This window comes from Drosophila melanogaster, chromosome 2L (genome assembly GCF_000001215.4).
Source record: "Drosophila melanogaster chromosome 2L".
NCBI classification, from domain to species: domain Eukaryota; kingdom Metazoa; phylum Arthropoda; class Insecta; order Diptera; family Drosophilidae; genus Drosophila; species Drosophila melanogaster.
Window position 1 is genome coordinate 5,051,106 of NT_033779.5, and position 19,723 is coordinate 5,070,828.

The window sequence follows — 19,723 nt, forward strand, 5'->3', positions numbered from 1 at the left end:
GGTGGTTTTCTTTTTTTGGGGCGGTTTGAATTGGCCATTCTATTGAGCAAATGGAGAGTACAATAAAGAAGAAATCAGCTGGCAGTTCGCTTCCAAGCCCACTCATCGCTTGTTTGGTTTATTTTCGACGTCTGTGTGTGCAGTTGCTATGTTTGTGGGTAGTGAATGTTGTTGCCTCAGCTTAAAAAACGCTTAACATTAGCTAATCTATTTGGTTTCCTTTGCTTCCTTGGCAATTTGCAGCGATTCCGTGATGAAGAGTTTGGCCAGCGATTGCGAACAGAATTGTGCGATATGCTGGGCGTGGGTATTGATCTGGCCAGAGGTTATGGTGGCCGTCAGGCGGTTGGGCGCAGTCATGGGGCGGAACTGTTTGATCACTTCCTCCTCTGGCACCGTGGGCTCTCCCTTCGATGTGCGAACGGCGTTCTCGGCGGCCAGCTTAGCCAGAGCACGGTGCTTCTCCTAAAAAATATAAATGCAAGGAAAGCGATTAGGAATTTTTACATATTTAATTATATTGCTACGTACCGTATCCTGCTTGAAGACCACCTGCTGGTACTTGTTATAGCGCACTGCCTCCTGGTACAACTCGTCGACGCGCTCGATCAGGCTACGCATTTGGTTCTCCAATACGGTGGCGGTGCCCAGGTCCAGGAAGTTGTGCCCCTTGTCCTCGGGCAGCAGCTCGTTCAGCTCGCTCATCATAATGTTGGTCAGCGGCGAGTTCTTGATCACAATGGGAATCTCGGCGAAGAGGTTCTCGTAGCCGACCTTCAGGGTGCGGAATGCCTCTGGAGTGAAGTCGCCATCCTTGTACATCTGAATGGCCTGCGGAGTAAGGCGGTAGGCCTTCAAGCACAGGAATCCGCGGGATGACTTCTGCGTATCGTAGACGACAACGACGGACTCTTCAATGCTGGTCTGGTAGTGGTACTGCGATTCCAACAGAGCCATTGACAGGCTGTTGCCCACGTCGGAGCTCTGGTACCAGCCCACATGGAGATGATCTACGTTGACGCGACGCAGGCGACGCATCACGGTCAGCTGGTACATCTCCTCGTCCATGGTCTCATCGCCGCTCTTGGGAAACGGGAAGCAGTTGGTGATCTCCAGGCACTTGTCTACCACCAGACCGAGCAGGGCGCCCTGGGCGAGGTCCATGTTGCTCGACTCCTCATGGCAGTGCTTCACCATCTTCATGACGGCCTGCAAGGTAAAGTGATCGTAGTAATTATGTTCCAAAATCAATTAGCGACAGACAACTATTTGCATTTGAACAGGGGCGTGGAAAGTAGATATATTTCGGACTTTCTTTTAATAGTTTCTCTGAAGAAAACATTTGACTGAAGTTTTTTGTGCTATGGTAATGAAGAGACCGGCCCCCTTTTCCTTATAGCTCTACGCCCATGTCCTCACGAACACCCATACAAACACACACAAAGCACGCAAATTTCTGAGACAGCGCGTGGCATTAACTTTTCCGGCTTTCGCGCCGGTTCCCACGGGCCAATCTCGGCCAGGTCTTTTGGCCAACAGCACTACTCACCAGTCCGTCGCATTGGACGTAGTTAATGGTATTATCCGAATCCTCGGTGCGAGCAGCATGACGATTTGCGCGATTTGCCATGTTGACGAATTGTAAGCGAAAAGACCCACGACGTGAACTCGGCTGCAGTGGTAAAAGGGCGTTTCGCAACACCACAATTTTTGTGTGGGTTGAAGTGTTGAAAAGCGTGCACTGCTTTAAAATCAGCTGTTCGGGCGAGCGATAAAAAAAGGCCCAAAATATATTTTGTTTATCAGTGGAAAAGCAACAGAAACAAACTCAAAATTGTACTTCCTAGAAAACCGAGAAACGGCCCACTTGTCACGAACGAGCGGAACGGTACTGATAACTGCGGTTGCCGCAACTTGTAGCTAGTCTTAGTTCTCTTCGCATTAGCAACGCAACGCTGGCAGTACGAAGACCGCAGAAATGTCAACTAATTGGCGTGAATTGTTCCCCACCAAGCTCACATTTGTGATCTTCCTGTTGTACATGTCCCTATTCATAGGACAGGGTATGCAGCTGCCTTATTAAGGCTTTTTACGCAAGCCAAAGCCGCACCCTAATTCCTGTCTATTTTGCAGGCATCTTTGTCACAGCATCTCAGGAATCGAATAACTCCTATGGCTACAATACCGTCACGGTTGTGCTGCTAACCGAGGTCTTTAAATTGATAGTCTCCACCTGTCTGTATTGCCGAGAGTGAGTAGGAGTGGAGGCGCTCCTTTGTCTCGCTATTAAACCGCGATTTCATTCACAGCAACAACCTACGCTCCCTGGTGCGCGATGTTCAGAAGGATCGGAATGTATTGGGCTTGTACATGGTGCCCGCCTTTCTCTACTGCCTGTACAACAATTTGGCCTTTGTCAACTTGGCCACATTCGATCCCACCACCTACTATCTGCTACTGCAGCTACGTGTCGTTGTCACGGGCATACTATTCCAAATTATCTTCAAGAAGTACCTGTCGCAAAGGCAATGGATCTCCCTCATACTGCTGACACTCGGCTGTATGATGAAGCAGGTCGATTTCGGCAGCTTCTACAGCGATGCGAATGATGACAGCGAGTCCGCAGCCATACAGCAGCAGCTGCAATCACATAATAAAACAACTTCTGCAGAGACGCACGCTCACGGCAAGAACATGTCCGGCTTCGATTTTAGCCTGAGTGCCGTCTTCATTCTGGCACAGACAATTTGCTCTTGTCTGGCGGGCGTTTACAATGAGTATCTGCTTAAAGATAAGGGAGCCGATGTGAATATCTTTGTACAGAATGTCTTCATGTACCTGGACTCGATTGTCTGCAATGCAGTCATCCTCTTGCTGCGCGGCGAGCTCCTTGATGCCTTTAGTCCGCAGAATCTGGGCAGTATTATGCGCTTTAGCGTGCTAATCATTATTGTTAACAATGCGGCTATTGGCATTGTCACGAGTTTCTTCCTCAAGTACATGAACTCCATTCTAAAGACCTTCGCGAGCGCTCTGGAGTTGCTCTTCACGGCAGTCCTATGCTACTTCCTCTTCTCCATACCCATTTACATGAACACCGCGCTGGCCATCGCGGTTGTATCCTACGCCATCTATCTCTACACCCAAAGCCCGGTGGTTAATTTGGGCAAGGTGCGTCCGCTGTCCAATTTAAGTGATGCCACGACCAAATCAACGGATAAACGAAAGCTGATCGACGAGGAAGCGGCAGAATCGGACCTCGATATGGTGTAATGCTGTAGCTTGTCCTAGACGTAATCTTAGACTGTAAATAGTTGTGGAAAAGTGCCTGCAAATGTTTTAAACGCCAGACGAATGTATTTGACCCCAGGCTTTGTGCAATGCAATAGCAACAGGCTTGTAAATACCAAAACTTTTGCTCCTCTAGTTTAAGATTCTTATTTTAATCAGAACATAAATGCAATCAAACGAATATTGTGCATGCTTCTTCAAGAAGCTTTTTATTTTATGGTTCATATACTATCACATATGTACATGGTATATTTGGATGCCTGCTTGTCTTAGCCTAAAATGGTGTGTCCACATCATGTCCATCTTCCTGTTTGGGCGGTATGCGACTACGAAGCGCTATCTGCACCGCCTGGTTTTCGATGCTGCGGAGATAGTAGTCACACTCCTTCAGATGCTTCTCCATGTCCTGGACTCGGTGTGTGGCGTTGTACTTGCAGGTCTGCAGCGGCGGTCCACAGTAGTTCTTCTCGCACTTAATTAAGTGCTTGGGCATCCGGAAGAGCAAGATGCGGTGCGATTTGTCGTAAGGGCAAATTCCGTACTCGAAATCGGACATTTTGAAAAAGTCAAGAGCCGTTTGTCAAAACAACAAATTCATAAAGCTTAAGGTACCGCTATGTTTTAAAGTTTTAGTTATCGGTTGTGTTATCGGAAGTAAGGAATTTTCGATTTATTTATTTTTCAAACCAGCTGTCAAGATATTGACCTTATACGGAATACCCCCGATGAATATAGGGTCACACTGAGCAGACGCGCGTAAACCACCCCGTCCCTCCCTTTTACTTTTCATTCAGCTTGAAAATTTCATAGAGTTCGGTCAATTGTCAAATCTGCTCAAAACCACTTAATTACCAGGTAAACGATGGCACGTACCAAGCAAACAGCCCGTAAATCGACCGGAGGCAAGGCGCCCCGCAAGCAGCTGGCCACCAAGGCGGCCCGTAAATCGGCGCCATCCACCGGCGGAGTGAAGAAGCCACATCGCTACCGTCCTGGAACGGTGGCCCTGCGTGAGATTCGTCGCTACCAGAAGTCCACGGAGCTGCTCATCCGCAAGCTGCCGTTCCAGCGTCTGGTGCGCGAGATAGCCCAGGACTTCAAGACCGATCTGCGCTTCCAGTCGGCGGCCATTGGAGCCCTACAGGTATGGTGTACAGCACTCCCTGCACCGTGACTATTTCATACGGTCATGTAATAATGCGTCTCTCCCCCATTTCAAATGCGCAATTTGCAGGAGGCCAGCGAGGCGTACCTGGTCGGTCTGTTCGAGGACACCAATCTGTGCGCCATTCACGCCAAGCGCGTCACCATTATGCCCAAGGACATCCAGCTGGCCAGACGCATCCGTGGCGAGCGGGCCTAAATGCCCATGACCGCCATCTTGGATTGGAAAAGCAGTGGCGGCAAAACTACCAACCCACAGCTGTCGCTTGGAGGGGGGAACTCGGAGCTAGAGGTGGAGGTGGAGAAGCGGAAAACCAAACCCCCGGCCGCAGCTGCCGCCGCTTAGTACTTAGGTCTATCTATACTTACCGATAAGTAATCAATACACAATGTTCTAATAAAATCGAATTCATTTTTGTTTGTAAATGTTTAACCACAAAGGAAAGCGTTCATTCATATATTTTGTTCAGACTGTACATTATTAGTTGTGTCTCTTAAATTGTAATTGTTGTCTTGCTGTCTCGGCAACAATTGAACATTAATTTGAATGGTTTCGTACAAAAATACATATATTCTATTGTATCATTTTGTAAAATGAGGTAGACCATGTAGTAAATGCATTCATTTTTCGTTATTCTAGTACATATGTATATCTAGCATGTACTGGAATGAAAAGTATCTTTAAACTATGTAGATTTCTGTGTGGTGGTGAGCTGCTCCCCTGGAGCCAAGCAGTTGAAGGTCCGGACAAAAACAGGCAGCCTTGTCAGGGAATTTATGGGTGAACCGCCCTCGACGAAATCGCTGCCGAAATACAGGGTTTGGCCGAAGGAACTCTGGCCAAATCTGAAGAAGAACAATTCCCTCAGAGACATGGTGGTGAAGTTGGGCTGCCTCTGGCTGAACTTGGAACCTTCTGCGAAGTAGGCTTCGTGGACCAAATGGAGCACGACGAGGTACTGGTCGCGTTGGCTAAGCAAATTATCTTGGGTCCATGCGCTTACACACTCATCGCCGGCGGTAGTAATTTGGTTATCGTCGAACAATTGGAGCATATTGACCTTATGATGTTTGCAATTAAAAAGATCGAAACTTTTTAACATCTCAAGGCCAAAGCGAATGCCCAAGGGTGTCACTTTGAAGATATCGTGGCTGTCGGGATCAAATGAAGCATCTGCCAGAAAGTCGTATGCCACATAAATCGTATTTCCATTTTCCTCATACGCAGTTTCGAAGAAGAAATTCGAAATGGGATATGAATGGAGCATGTATCGCCGGTCTTTGAAGTTCGGTTGGTCCAGTAAGCTTAGTTCGGCACGCGTTCGGTGCTCCAGAACCTTTAGGTGAGCAGTCGCAAGTTCCTCGTCGTCCGCAAATTCAAGCTCCTTGTAGTATCGGGTTACGAAACGTCGATGGCCCGCCTTTCCCGGCAGATTGCCGATGCTCAGGCTCAGGCCATTCAACTTCTTCTGCAGTAAGGAAATCTCAGCGGGCGGCAGCTTAAGAACGTTCCTTTCGAGCCGGATGTTTAGCTGCTGGCGTATGGCATCAAATATCTTGCCGGCCTGGTTTTGATAGCTACGCAGCTTCTTGCGTCCCAGAATTCGCTCCTCGAACAGCAGATTGCTGGCGAATTCCATGGATTGGCGCATTGTAGTCACGCATGAATCTCCATGCTTCATGAACGTGAACATTATATAGAAGCTGAAGCGTGCCGTTAGATAATTGGCCACCACCTGGCTCGGAACGGCAGTCATCAAATTCTGGAGCCCCCGTAAGTAGTACAGATTCTCCACATGCACTACAAAATCCGGCGAAAAGGGGCGTCCGAAGACGATCTCCAGATACTTGGTTAGGGACACCCCATAAATTTCCAACTGCCCTAGACTAATCCGTTTCACTGGTGCTGCATCTCGTGCATAGTGTTCAAATTTCATATCTGATTTGTACATTTCTTGTATGGCATTATCCAGAGGCGCTATCTCCTTTGCCAATTTTGGTGGCAGACCAATATTTTGCAGCGACTCTATGAAACGGAATAGAGAATCGTACTTTTTTTCAAAAACTACTATGGGTTGGCCACTGTCACTGTTCGGATCCTGTCTTATACTCATTCCAAACATGATGTCATTGAAGCCGTACCGACGCAGTCGAGCCAGTGCCTCCATCCACTGAAACTTCTCCTTGGGCCACTTGCCTCCTCGGGGCGTCAGAAAGGGCCAGTTGAGATCTTCTCCCGGCTTCACCAGCTCAAAATACCTCAGAAGACTGGGTCTCTCCATGGTCGAACAGATTTTGTATAGACGCTGCAACTTTTCCTCGAAGCTGTGCTTCTCGAACACCTCGTTCTCAATTCCGTCGAAGAGGAGTTGGAACTGATCGCTCACCGTCGCAAATGCATGCCACTTGAGATTCTTTTGGGAGGAGTTGTAGAAATTGTGACATGGTTCGACTTTTTCATCCATGTCGTCTAGCATTCGCTTCATGATCTCGAGATTGGGATTTGCAGAACATACTGTACTGCACAGAAGAAGAAGCAGCCAGCTTAGGCTGAGGTACGATCTGGATTCCATCATCTTAACTCATCAACTGATGCGGCATTTGGAAGTAATCAGCAATGACTTCTAAGAAACCTGATGAAATTATACGAAATTTTAAATCTGTTGTTTTGGCGAATTGCGGTGTGACCCTAAATCGTTTTGTACCATATGCTTAATTATGCTTTTTCGTGTCACGACGCACTTTTTTTTTTCCAAACTCACCAATCATTTTATACTTGAATTATGAAAACTATAAACAAAACTCCCAGTTGTTGTAACGAAATAAAAAACGAAATTCACTTTGTGTAAAACTCTGCTCTGAACAAAAGCCTTTTTTTTTATCAGTTAATACGTTTAGCTTAGCGATTTGTGGGTATGAAGGGAAATTGGTTTGAGGAGAGCAAATGCATAAATTCACTTAAAGACTATGGTGTCCAGCATGGCGCCCAGGCACTGCACAATATTGTTCTGCATAACCTTGTCCACCTTCTCCTCCAAATGCCGCTTGGGGTCCTGCTTGCCCACGTTCTTGATCGCCAGCTGCTCGGGCGTCATTTTCTCCTCGTCCTCCAGTGACTGCAAGAAAATGAGGGAAATCAATGAAAATCCAAAAAAATTCTAGTTTTTCATTAAATTGGCTAACCAACCAATAAATTAATATCTAATGAGATGATGAATCACCCACCTTGTTGTAGTTCTTGGCGAGATCCAGCATCTCGGCCACGGTGTCCTCGTTGATGGAACAGTGCTCATTGTAGTCGGACAACGTGAGGCCGTCCTTCCACGACTTTTTGTGCAGATTGAGAAGCATCTTCTGCTCCAGTTCGTTCTTGCGGTAGTTTATGCTAATCGAGTAGTAGTGGCGATTGAGCCCGTGGATCAGGGCCTGTACGGAGGGCTTTTGCAGATGACCCAAATTGGAGGTTGTCTGCCGGGGCTCCTGTCCCAGCACAAGCATGTTGGGATTGATCAGGCGGAAGGCATCGATGACCACTTTGCCCTTGACAGACTGAATGGGATCGACGACGACGGCTACGGCTCGCTCCGACAGCGCCTCGAAGGATTGCTGCGTATTGATGTCCACGCCGGACAGCCAGCAGCCGAAACCGGGATGCGAGTGATACCAGCCGACGACCATTTCGGGTCGACCCGTCTGCTTCAGCATGTCCAACATCTTCGCCTGAAAGACGGGATCCACGGCCTCTACGGATACTCCAGTACCCGTTTGCGGCATGGCGAACACATCGATGACCTGCACCGTGTAGTCGTCCACGAATTCGCCCAACATCAGACCCATCACCTCCATGGGCACGCCGGCCCGTCCGTGCTTAAGCATCTTGAGCAGGGCCAAGGACGAGATGTACACCTGCTCGGCGGTGTCTACGACGGGCGCATCTGTGGGCGGGGCGGCCTGTGGCATAGCACCTCCAAGACGTAGCAGACGATCCATTTTATGCGGCTACCCGGGCACAAGGATACGAATCGGGGTTAGAAACAATCGAAAAGCGCTGACTAAGCCAAGTGCTCACCTCTGGGATTTGTAGACACTCTGTGATCGGGGGCAAGTATCAACTATTTCCTACTGTTTTACGTGTAATTTACGTTCCTCGTCGAAAGCAGCAACAAAAAACACAAAGCCGTCTCGTTTGATTTTGCAGAATTGCAAGTAATACTCGCAACAGGGTTGTATCGCTCATCGCCTATCGAAAAGCTATCGGCGGGAGGAGATGACGATTTGCCTAAATTTTAGCTTGATTATAGCAAAGCTATAAAAATATTTCAATTACGTTCAATGTGTAATCAAAGCTAAGCTTTAGTTGTTGTTATGTAAATAATATGAGAATACGTAACTATAGTAGGGAATAATGAAATTAACTAGTTGTTGTCAAGGATGTATTGGAAAGGCTACTTCTACCAAAGTTATTTCATATAAAAATAAAATTAACCTAATTATAAAGAGTCCGCTGTAATATTTTATTCTATATTCTTCAGATTATTTGTAGTAGTCAATTTGTTTGTGGAATATTTTAGCATATATTTAAGTCTGCTATTTGCCAGCACTGATCAACACTGTCTTTATATCGATACATAAAACTATCGATAATGGGAATTGGCGCCAAGCTCGAAATTTTTAAGCGGATAAAACTTAAAAAGCAAACTCAAAGGACTTGAAAGTACTGGAAAGAGTGTATTCCGATGTTATATTTGGTACAACAATAGAATGAGTGTGTAGTGTGGTCGAAAGTGAAGTGAGCTGAGGAAAACTAAGACTTTCCGCAAGACCGAACACCACAAAATTTATAATGCACCATCCATCCGCCCGTCAAATGCCATGGGAAATGAGGTCTTCGCCGGCAAAACCGAAACAATTTGAGCAAGTACAATGCAGAGCCGCCTTTTGTTTTTATTGTGCCAATTAATTGCACCAAAAACCTTTTGCCTTTTGGATGCGGCGCCTTCTTTATGCCTTTCACCTCGCTCTTGGCGATGGGGATTCCGATTAAGAGATTCCCAGACCGCCAGACGCTCGAAAATTCGCTTAAAATGCCATCAAAAGGTGGGACGACGCCACACACCGGCTACAAAATCCAAAGCCCAAAATCCATCCGATTGCAACACACGGACTACTCCATTTTCCGTCTCGCTTTGGTAATTGAACAATAGGTTTTCCATCTGCCAGCAGACTTTTCCATTCGCCGCTCGGCTTTTCAGCTTCAGTTGCATTTTGTCGCTCGCCTCCAGCACGCGCACTCCACACAATTGTTGTTAAAGTTTAATAGTTTTATACTTTTCGCTTGGTTAAACGTTGTGCTCAAGATATTTGCAATTATTCGCATACAAATTGCGAGCAAATAGTGCACTCATTTGCCGCAAGCGTAGCCAAACTCAGGTAATTAAATACAAATTGTGAATACTTCTAGCTGAAAGGTGGCGAATTTCAGCTGAGACCGACATATTTGTGTCGATTTTGTATTTCGCTGTTGACTTGCCCTCTTATCACCCAACGAAACACAGCCACAAAATTGTTATTGTTGATAAGTGAGAGACTCGAACTTAGAGAGCTTTTTTTTTACAGGGGGTGTGTGTGTTCTATTAGTACACAAAAAATAAAATTCGGTAATAATGTGTGTGCTTAAATCGAGTAAATCAAACGAGTAGTAATTCCAAATGATTACTTTAAACTAATGTATCTTTGAGTTCTTACTCTCACATATAAAGTAAGTATTATTATTCTAGTGGCTAGTGAACTCAGCAAATTTTTCGCTCTGTGTACTTTTAATTACTTAAACAGCTGCTTGGTATTTGCTTAGGCCGAAAACAAAAGAAACGTGCTCCATTTCGCCATTGATTAAATAGTTTCACATCTGACTTGGGCATCTTAAACGCTATCCATTGACCTTGTCAACGCTTAAATCAATCCCGTTCGAAGAAATGACGTGAATGCACTCAATCTGGTTACAAAAACGTGGCAAATAAGCACATAGCCGATATTAAAGGGGGGGGGGGGAACAAAGTGGAGAAAAACACGTTTGTTCAGCTGTGAAATTGACCTTTTATGGCCTAACTCAACCCAAAACCGCCCAAAACTGAACATTTTGTTGGAGCCGTCTGAGTTTGAAAGAAATGAGCGGAAATACTTTACAATGATAGTCGCTCTAATTGCTACCAAAAGTGGCAGTGGAATCCCAAAGAAACAGAGAAGATAATAAGGGTCAGATGGGTAAAACAATTATTTTGGATGTGGGAAATGTTTTTGGGGGTCTTGCAAAGAGATTTTAAAATTGTAGAAATTAAATATAAGAAATTAATGGTAAATGCTTATAAATAATATTTAATTGAAGTAGTCTATAATAACTAGAATGCCAGAAAGCTTAAAAAGATAACACTTGATTTCGCATTGATTTGCCAACTGACACAGAAATTCTTATCACCTTTGATGTCTCACTTAATTGCTGATAGTGACAGAAAATATTCAACTGAATTTCTCGCACCTTTTAAGGTGTCAAATAAAATAAAAATTATTTAACCCAAAGACCTTTGAGATCGTATCAACTTGTGTAACTAGAACAGGCAGATACAATACATTGAAACCATTGAATCCACAGAAACCAAAAACGAAAAAGATCTCAACAAACAAATTTCGTAATTATCCGCGGAGGAAAAAACTGAAGAAAAAAAAAACAGAAAACACGAAAACAAAAACCTGAGAGTTGCATGTCTGGGAAAATGCTTAATTTCACTTTTCATTTGGGATTTGCCCAGCAAATCAGTGCAACAATTGGCGAGCGGAAAGGAGTGAAGATCGTAATTATTAATTACGGGCTGAAGAAAGTTTTTTAATTACCCGACGAGCGTTTAAGATAATGAAGTCGTTTATCCGAGGCATTCAATTATTAAATTGCTTACATTTTGAAAGTGCAACCAGTGATTAGAAATTGATTTTAGCTCAATTTGTATGCAGCTCATTTTGCCAATCATAATTTTGCATTTCACTTTCATAGTAGTAAAATGGTTAGTTAACTGTCTTTATATTTAAATTTTTTAGTTGCTAATACTAGCTTGAACAAACATTTCATGTTCAAACATTTAATTTGATTAAAAACACGTCTGTAATCTTGCAATTATTTCTCTCTCTGCAGAAATGATGACGTCGCTGCAGCTGGAGACGTCACTGCCGGCGGTGGAGGAGCAAGTGCAGCGGGAGAAGGACAACGATTCCGCCGAGGACTCGCACACGGCATCCACAACGCCCACACGCATTCCACATCCCGCCGTGGCGCGTTTCCGGCGTTCCGCTTCTCTGCGCCTGCGCGGGAATCCCGCAGAGCTCGGTTTACGGGCTGAGCACTGTCCAGCCGGCGGAGGCGGATTCAGTTCGCGCGCCAAGCTCACAGCGATCCCATCCAGTCTCGAAACGCGTTCGCACCCGGTTCACTTGAGGCGTAATCGCAGCTGGTGCAATTTAGGCCACAAAACGGAGCAGGAACCGGAAGTGGAGGCTTCCACGGAGGCACTATGCAACGCCGCCCAGTGCTTGTCATTGGATAAGGAGGCACTGGCTCCAAAGGTGGGCAACAGCAGCATGGCCAACGGCAAGCCGCGAAATTTGGTGAGTTGTTGTAGGTGGATTGGTGGGCGGTGGGACTACACAATATTCTGTATTGATTTTCACTGCTGGTAATTGACGAGCCGCCCTCGCACGGCGGGTTAAAGGTTACGAGGTGGTGGCTACCACAATACGCACTCGTTGTGGTAAGTAATGAGTGTATTACGAAACTATCTACGGAACTCTAGAGGCATTTTCCGGGAATTCAGGAGCACTCCCAATGAAACACTCCCACTGGAAAGGCAAAATATGTTTAGCTTACCTCATGAAAAGGCAACTAAGTTTGTTCTAGACTTATTAGGTACCCTGGAAAGAGTGGGCTTTCAGGTTATAAGATAGTTTACACTTTCTGAGAACTGACTAGTGCATTGATTGTTATCTAGATAGTTTGTTTTCTTCAATAGCTTGTAATTTTTTATTAAATGTGATTTTTACCGTTTATAAAGATATTAAATATTAAGTGAAAAGGTTTATAACCTACCTTAGCCTGCAGCTTTAGCCAAGTTAGTAATGACTTGGCATGTTTCAAGTTTTGCTTCAAGTTTCCTGGAAAGTTACATTTAATTGATTTAGCTGGCTAATGCCATTTTGTCACTTGCACTTTTGTTCATGTCGTGATGACACGCAGCTTACAATTTTGTGCTCTTCCCGCCGACAGCGATCATTAAACCAGATACAGTACATAAATATATATATGTACATATATTTGTACCGTGCGAAGGGAACAAGTAAGAAACCCAAAGCCGAGTTTGCATAATACTGGGGAAATGGGAGAAAGGGAGAAAGAAAGAAGGTAAAGACAAACACAGCTTACACACGCTGTACCTTCAACTCAACCTCTCTCTCAACCCCCCCCCCCCCCTTCCTTCATGTTTGGTACCAGCTGTTTCGTTTCCACTTCCGTTTGTTCCGCTTGCCAAATTGTACCTAGGAAACAGCTGATTTTCGGCTTGTTTGTGTTTTCTGATTCTGATTCGCGGGGGGTTGAGAGAACAGGAAATGCAAGTGCGCAGCTTACGGGCCACAATATGTACCACCCCCAGCAACCAACACCCCCCCCCGCTCTTTTTTTTGCTCTCTCCGCCTCTGGCTTTAACCACCTTTTTGGTATCTTCTTCGCCTGCTTCGCTCTCTTCTTCGCTTCTTGGCCAAGTGATTTGCGTTTCAGTTGATATTTTCCACTCATCGCGTTCACAAGATTCGCGGTTCGGCTCACAGATATTGTTTAAACAATTCAAGCGTGCATTTTTGCCTTTAGTGCATTGTTGTTGTTCGCTTAGTTCGCGTTCTCAAAGTACCCAAGTGTACCTACTAAGTACAGTGTGCGAGCGATTTTAATTGAAGCCAACAACTGAGGGCCATGGCTCATAAATGGTAATTACGCGCTTTGGTCGAGGTATTTTAAGCCATCATTAAAAGTGCCAGTTCGTTGGCCCCTCCACTTTATTTATTCATAATTGTTATTGATTTTCTACGCTCCACGTTCTAATTACATCGAAAATGGAGCATTGAATATGTGCTGTATTTTTGGGGTAGAACGGAAGTGGCACGTGTGAATACATAATTATGTACATACATAGAAAATCATGGGAAATATTTCACAAAAATTGTGTCCAAATAGCTTCTTTTCTTAAAACCATAATGCTTTTAAACCAGTTTTTTTCAACTTTTTTAAACAAGGTGGTTGAGCTTTTTGAACGTCGTTGCTTGTCATGAAATTACAGCAATTAGGGATGATTTATACAGTTATAAAGAAACACTCTTTAACCACCATAAATCGCAAAAAGTGGCAGATAAGTTTTTAAGTCTTTTTTAGTTAGAAAATGAAAGCTCAGTAAGTAGTTGAAATAATATTGATCAAAGTAGCGTGTAAAAGCCATTAGTATCCCATTGAATTTTCCACCCCTTGCGACCCTGAAAAGTATGCAAAGACTCGGATGTCCTTTTGTGTTTTAGCCAAAAATAAAAAACAAAACTTGGCCAAAACAAGCAGCGAAAATTGATTGCCAACACGTGACCAAAATAGTGCAAACTGGCACTTGGCCAAGTCGGCTGAATGGGCCATTACGTGAGTTTTCTTCTGATATTTTTCATTTTTTTCACCTGCATTGTGTCCGCCCATCTCTCCCCTCCGTTCGGAATCAAAGTCATTGATTTTTCTTGGTCAGCAGCTCGATTGATGCCCACCTGAGCGCCGTGTTAGCCAAGTTAGATGCCTGAAAACGTGAGAGCCTCTGATGGCTCAAAGACGGCCTCAAGTGCGTAATGCAACTAAGGGTCGGTTATTACGTGGCCAAGTGTGTGCTGGCCCCGTTTGCCGGCCATTATTCCCCCTTTAACCAGTCAGGTTTTGGCCATTGTTTAGCCGTGCGTAAACAGTTTCTCCAGTGCTGGCCATACCAGTAAGGCCATAAAAAAATATTCCCCAGAACTTGGGCAATTAAATGGAGCAAGAAACCCATTACTGATTATGAAATAAACATACCATGAATGCTTAGAATGCAGTGGCAGTTATAGAGATTTGCTTTCCATTCGAACAAATCGCTGTCAACGAATCGTTGTCAGTCGACCAATTGACAAGTTGGTCAGTGTGGCAGAAAAAGGGGGCTAAATCACTTCTTCACAACAGAATCGATGCAGTGCGCCATGTCAATGAACCTTTCACTTACTTATGCACTAGTTAGTTAAAGTAGATGATTAGTTGACTGATTGGAGGGGGGCACTTGTTGGGCTTACAAACTCATATTGAAAAAAAGTTCATATTTAAGTACAGTAGTAATCAGAACTTATGTGCATTTTCAATCACATTCAGAACACCTTATTTCAGTTTATATGGACTCACAGAATATTTTAGTGGCGCAATGGCAAGTGTTTATTTAAGGATTCTTAAGTTTTTAGTCAAGTGCTCAAAACGTGTATTTAAGAAGGCGAATAAAAAGGATGCGTTGGCTTCTCAAACAGCTGAGTACATTTTTCTATTCTTGAGAGAAAATCAGTGAACACTAATAGCTTTGGTAGAATAGTTATTGAAATGATTTTGCTCCAGTTATAAATTGTAAATCGGAGAAATTCGTGCATCATTTGCAGAACTTAATGATTTAATCGTAGCACCACCGATTTAAGTCAGTCGGTTAGTCCGATTAGTCCGATTAGCAAAATGCTAAAAACTAAATACTTAATACCCCCCTTGGAAAACGCAGACTAATGGTCAGTTAATTGACCACAAAAATGCTGCTCGATTCGTAGGAGCTGCAAGAAAAAAAAATATATAAAAAAAAGGGAGGGGATTTTCGAGAGCAGCACAACAATGAAAGTAAGCAAAGCCCGCCGCCAATGTTTTGTTAAATCTATGGCAACAAATTGCTTTTAGGGGCGTTGCAAATGCGAATCCAACTTGCCCTGCATTTCACGCGGCTACTTTTTGCCATTTTCTTGCCAAATCTATACAAAATCCCATGCACGACTGACCAGCGACCACGCAACAAAATTAGAAAATAGCTAAGCAGTTAAACAAGAGTGTAAAATTGAAAAGCAAAAAAAAAAAAAAAAAGAAAAGAAAGAAAGATTAAGATATCGAGGGGCAGCCACCACATCGGCGAAAGATAGTTACTAATACCAGTCTACGATCTTCCATACTCCGTCTGCCATCTCCCATCATGCAGTCTCTCCAGTTGAACGGCGGCAGTGACATCAGCAGCAGTGGCACCTCCAGCAGCAGCAGCAACAACAAGGAGTCGTCCCCCAGGACCACCAGGACGCCCAGGACACCGCAGACACCGCAGACGCCACAAACGCCGGCCAGCGGAGTAGCTGCATCTGTGGCAGAGACGCCACACAGCTGCATTCGGCAGGGCAACTGCGTCAAGGCCAACCAGGTTAAACTTTCCACGCTGCACGAGTCCAAGATTTCTCCGAGGACTCCGCCCGTTACACCGGACTCACCCAGTACCTATCTGGACGATGATATAGACTCGATGTACTCGTTCGCTACCACCACTTCGGGTCGCTCCACGATGTCCTGCGAGCATCCCTATGTGGCCAGGTAGGTGTTGCTTTAATTAAATGCAAATGAAATGCTATAAATCCTTGATTAACTTTTAGGAACGGCACCACCTTCAGTGGTCGCAAGATGAAGTACGTCGTGCATTGCTCCAACTATGCGGGTCAGGTGGGACCCGATTATCTGACGCCCACGCAGCGGGCACAGCGCCAGATCCGGCGGCTCAAGGAGCTGCTGTGCATCGCGCGACAGGATCTGGAGCAGAAGGATACGGAGCTGCTGCGTCTGACGCGCGAGGTGGTGGAGCTGCGCCTGTTCAAGGCATCGCTCAGTTCGCCGGAGGAGCGTTCGGCCTCCTCCGATGCGGTCACCGTGCGTGAGGCGGAGCTGAAGACCTCGCAGGATGTCTCGCCCATCGTCGACATGGTGGACGAGGGCAACGCAAAGGGCAGTCCACGCCATCTAAGCCGCCAGCAGCAGCAGCAGGCGAACCACTCACTGCAGGCCATGCAGATGTCGGCGGAGATGCAGAGCTCCTACGCGGACTCCGGCCATTTCGAGGACCTAACCATGTCGTCGGTGCACTCGAAGGACTCGCAGACGCAGAGCGAGGCATGCGGCACAGCCACGCCCGATGGAGAAGCGGATGTGGGATGCGGAGCCGGCGGTGATTCCGCCAGCAATCTGGAGAACTACGAGCTGCAGCGACAGGAACTGATAAGCATGTACGAGCATCGGATCGAGGAGCTCATTCGGAGTCAGGACAGCGCCACTAGCGATCTGAAGCGATCCCACAACGACAAGGTGGAGGCGCTGCTCCAGAAGCTGGCCGAGTGCAATACCAGGTACTCGGACATGGTGCCCGACTATGAGCAGGCCAAGCAGCGCATCCGTGAGCTGGAGAAGCAGCTGGAGGATTTGCAGCGCAAGCTGATCGAGCACGAGGAGAAGCAGAACAAGATGTACCTGCACATGTACCAGCAGGGACAGGAGGCGGAGCGCATTTCTCGAGCGGATCAGGTAGGCATTTACTCGGATTTGAAATGATGCGTAACGGTTATAGCGGATGATCCTATGTCCATTTGCAGGCACTGGATTTGGCACAGCGTCAACCGGAGAGCAAGGTGTCGATCAATGAGCTACTGCATCAGTTGCAGAGCACGCAGGACGAGTTGGAGAACATACGCGTAAGATTCTTCAATATATTCCTCATCCTATTTTCGGTTTTGTTTTGTGTGTTGCATTTTGTTGCATCGTGAGGCATCTTAGCTCGACACCGCCACCAGAACAACAAGAACACAACGCGACAAGAACACCACGCATTCGAATCACCTACATACATGCATACGTATGTATTATACATGTATGATCACATTGGCTTGTGGGCGTGGCACTTCAATTGGGCTGACTTTGCCTGGCTGGAAAAGCGGCACCTAATTGAAATGCCCGCCGATCAGTGCTCGATTACGATCGACACAAGCGACATTTTCGTTTAATTTCGTTTCTAGTTGTTAAGATCATTTTGCATATAACTAATTTTCTAGCAAGATTTACTACACACTTAAACTTACATTAAATGCGACATCATTTACGTTCAATTCGTTTAATTTGTTTCATTTCCATTCCGTTGCGAGTTCGAGTAGCCCAAGTACAGTCACGTAGTGGAGTGCGGCGAGCAAGCAAGTGCATGCATGCATAACCGAGTACAGTTGACACACTTTCGTTCATGTTTCAATTCCAATAGCAATTCCAAACGTTCCAATCGCATGCTGGACTTTGACCTTAGCTAACTATCTACGTACTTCTCTTTGGTTCAGTTGTGTATCTTTTTAGTTCATCTAACCGATAAAAGCAACAACTATTTCTAAATTTCAAATATTTCTGTCGTAAAACAAACAAAAAACAAACTATTTTTGTAGGCATCAGAGTGCAGAATGAGAGAGTGCGGCAGTAATCATGCTCTCCTTACTGCAAAAGAGGCGATTTCTTTGTGGGTACTTGGCGCGCGTAAGGTTTGTAATATCCCTAACCAAAACTACCCCAACACCCCCACCCAAAAAATTAATCATCCCTACTAACTAAACTAAATTTTTAAGTTATTATGGAAAAATTACCCCAGCAAAAAAAAAAAAAATGAAGACATATTTTGAGTTGCAATCTATGATTTGTGATCACGCACATTGGCTATATCGAACATTGGGTCCTACCATCCAAAAACCATCCAAAACTCCCATACCTCACCACACCCTCGAGACTAACCAGCATTTTCATCCGCATTCGCGCTCATGGGACAGGGTAAGGTTATTGGGTTAACATCGAAACTACAATTTTGAGATCTTGTGAACACCTTAATGATTTCCATTTTAACATATCTATTTCGTTGTTTTGTAAGTACTTGTTGTTTTCGAACAACATCGTTTCGTAGAGGTAACAACTAGAGGTATGTTCAACATCATTCACACATGACACTATGGCTAGATGATACATACATATACATACATATGTATATCTCGGTTCGAGACCAAACACCCAAAGCTAATCTCTATCTAAAATCCATTTAGCATGTGGTTCACCTCAAGTTAACTTCCAATTAAAGATCGAAAAAGTAAGAATAAACAACCATAACCGCTCCCGAAAATTATTCAGTGTTACATACATAACATTATAACCTAAATGTTCATATGGCATAGCACTATCAAGATTAAAGCGAATCCTTTGTAAATACATTTGATTTCAACGACTAACCACCACACACTTTCGATTTTTGCGTTTGAATACTAAAAATTCTGACTAATTCTCTTCACTTATTCTTGCACTTTTTCTCTCTCTCCACTCGACTAAACCGGACTATTGTAAAAATGTACACGAAACTAATCCAACAAAATTTAGACCATTTATCGCCGCCTGCTGGAAGCCCAGAAGAATCGCACCCATGTGGATCCGGAGGTGACGCTGCAGTTCCTCAAGAGCGCTATCTTCTACTTCCTCACGGACAAGGAGAACTCCCAGGGCCATCTGCAGGCCATCGAGAGCATACTCGAGTTCACCGATGCCGAGAAGCAGAAGATCAGCGCCGCCAATCGAACGCCAAAGTGAGGTCCTTGTTCGTCGTTACCCATGGCGTATACTTATTATTAACACTTAGATTGCACGCCAAAATGAGCAAAACGATGTCTACGATTTTGGTTCGCGCTAAATTGCATTGTTTTCAGCTAATTGGCTGGCGGCATTAATTTCAATTTTATTTTGTTAACTGAATAATTTTGTTAAATTTTGCAGGCGCCCGTGTTAAGTTCTCTCTTTGGCAACGAAGTGTATAAAATTTTCCCATAAGTTAATTTTTACGAACATATATATTTTGTGGTCTAAGGCTTAAGGCATACTAGTACGTCCTTTTTATGAAATACGAACATCTTGAGATAAATACAATTTTACAAAATCTACGTAGTTTTTGTAGATCTAGCTAATCAAGTGAGAATAACACCATCATGTTTTGTGGAGTTTCAGTGGAGTTTTAATGGCAAATAAATGAAAAATCTGAGTAAATTGTTAAGTGGCGTTATTTATTTGGGTGCATACATAAGCATAATAGAAATTTTATTTCACAACTTGAGAAAATAA

At 44.7% G+C, this 19,723-nt stretch overlaps 7 protein-coding genes, 1 long non-coding RNA gene and 2 other non-coding genes across 24 annotated transcripts; 4 read left to right on the forward strand and 6 right to left on the reverse strand.

Moving 5' to 3' along the window:
* Positions 1 to 87: 87 nt before the first annotated feature.
* On the reverse strand, positions 88 to 1,989 carry eIF3h (eukaryotic translation initiation factor 3 subunit h). 2 transcript variants are annotated; one of them, NM_080095.4, is made up of 3 exons: positions 1,550 to 1,989; positions 532 to 1,209; positions 88 to 465 (listed from the first exon to the last, which is right to left on the reverse strand). In NM_080095.4, the coding sequence occupies exons 1-3, from the start codon at positions 1,628 to 1,630 to the stop codon at positions 208 to 210; spliced, it is 1,017 nt and encodes a 338-aa protein (NP_524834.2). In that variant the 5' UTR covers positions 1,631 to 1,989; the 3' UTR covers positions 88 to 207. The 2 variants fall into 2 exon arrangements, with proteins under 2 accessions (NP_524834.2, NP_995631.1); NM_205909.3 differs by having other exon boundaries at positions 1,550 to 1,675.
* On the forward strand, positions 1,738 to 3,470 carry senju. Its single transcript, NM_135058.4, has 3 exons — positions 1,738 to 2,063; positions 2,134 to 2,251; positions 2,310 to 3,470. The coding sequence occupies exons 1-3, from the start codon at positions 1,979 to 1,981 to the stop codon at positions 3,271 to 3,273; spliced, it is 1,167 nt and encodes a 388-aa protein (NP_608902.1). The 5' UTR covers positions 1,738 to 1,978; the 3' UTR covers positions 3,274 to 3,470.
* A 3-nt stretch (positions 3,471 to 3,473) lies between these two features.
* CG14036 (uncharacterized protein) lies at positions 3,474 to 3,911 on the reverse strand. The gene has a single exon (NM_135059.3). The coding sequence runs from the start codon at positions 3,845 to 3,847 to the stop codon at positions 3,566 to 3,568; it is 282 nt and encodes a 93-aa protein (NP_608903.1). The 5' UTR covers positions 3,848 to 3,911; the 3' UTR covers positions 3,474 to 3,565.
* Positions 3,912 to 3,952: 41 nt separating this feature from the next.
* On the forward strand, positions 3,953 to 5,044 carry His3.3A (Histone H3.3A). Of its 3 annotated transcripts, none has more exons than NM_078755.3 (2): positions 3,953 to 4,435; positions 4,526 to 4,890. In NM_078755.3, the coding sequence occupies exons 1-2, from the start codon at positions 4,154 to 4,156 to the stop codon at positions 4,652 to 4,654; spliced, it is 411 nt and encodes a 136-aa protein (NP_523479.1). In that variant the 5' UTR covers positions 3,953 to 4,153; the 3' UTR covers positions 4,655 to 4,890. The 3 variants fall into 3 exon arrangements, with proteins under 3 accessions (NP_523479.1, NP_001260082.1, NP_723056.2); NM_001273153.1 differs by having other exon boundaries at positions 4,029 to 4,435; positions 4,526 to 5,044; NM_164624.3 differs by having other exon boundaries at positions 4,029 to 4,435.
* Positions 4,877 to 7,143, reverse strand: Nepl3 (Neprilysin-like 3). Its single transcript, NM_135060.4, has one exon. The coding sequence runs from the start codon at positions 7,029 to 7,031 to the stop codon at positions 5,142 to 5,144; it is 1,890 nt and encodes a 629-aa protein (NP_608904.1). The 5' UTR covers positions 7,032 to 7,143; the 3' UTR covers positions 4,877 to 5,141.
* Positions 7,144 to 7,298: 155 nt separating this feature from the next.
* Rpn11 (Regulatory particle non-ATPase 11) lies at positions 7,299 to 8,685 on the reverse strand. Its single transcript, NM_135061.4, has 3 exons — positions 8,525 to 8,685; positions 7,681 to 8,454; positions 7,299 to 7,571 (listed from the first exon to the last, which is right to left on the reverse strand). Exons 2-3 carry the CDS (start codon positions 8,443 to 8,445, stop codon positions 7,410 to 7,412), a joined length of 927 nt encoding a protein of 308 aa, NP_608905.1. The 5' UTR covers positions 8,446 to 8,454; positions 8,525 to 8,685; the 3' UTR covers positions 7,299 to 7,409.
* A 682-nt stretch (positions 8,686 to 9,367) lies between these two features.
* Positions 9,368 to 9,701, reverse strand: lncRNA:CR45291 (long non-coding RNA:CR45291). Its single transcript, NR_124077.1, has one exon. It is a non-coding gene; the product is annotated as a long non-coding RNA:CR45291 (long non-coding RNA).
* Positions 9,702 to 9,709: 8 nt separating this feature from the next.
* qtc (quick-to-court) lies at positions 9,710 to 19,645 on the forward strand. 12 transcript variants are annotated; one of them, NM_078756.4, is made up of 7 exons: positions 9,710 to 9,885; positions 11,636 to 12,105; positions 15,765 to 16,144; positions 16,204 to 17,122; positions 17,191 to 17,289; positions 18,022 to 18,114; positions 18,992 to 19,645. In NM_078756.4, exons 2-7 carry the CDS (start codon positions 11,638 to 11,640, stop codon positions 19,196 to 19,198), a joined length of 2,166 nt encoding a protein of 721 aa, NP_523480.2. In that variant the 5' UTR covers positions 9,710 to 9,885; positions 11,636 to 11,637; the 3' UTR covers positions 19,199 to 19,645. The 12 variants fall into 12 exon arrangements, with proteins under 12 accessions (NP_523480.2, NP_001014469.1, NP_001014467.1 ...); NM_001014469.2 differs by having other exon boundaries at positions 18,992 to 19,548; NM_001273154.2 differs by lacking the exons at positions 9,710 to 9,885; positions 11,636 to 12,105 and adding an exon at positions 14,907 to 14,966 and having other exon boundaries at positions 18,992 to 19,194; positions 19,248 to 19,476.
* On the reverse strand, positions 11,531 to 12,337 carry asRNA:CR43820 (antisense RNA:CR43820). Its single transcript, NR_073722.1, has one exon.
* mir-2495 (mir-2495 stem loop) lies at positions 17,465 to 17,579 on the forward strand. Its single transcript, NR_047892.1, has one exon. It is a non-coding gene; the product is annotated as a mir-2495 precursor RNA (primary transcript).
* Positions 19,646 to 19,723: the final 78 nt, after the last annotated feature.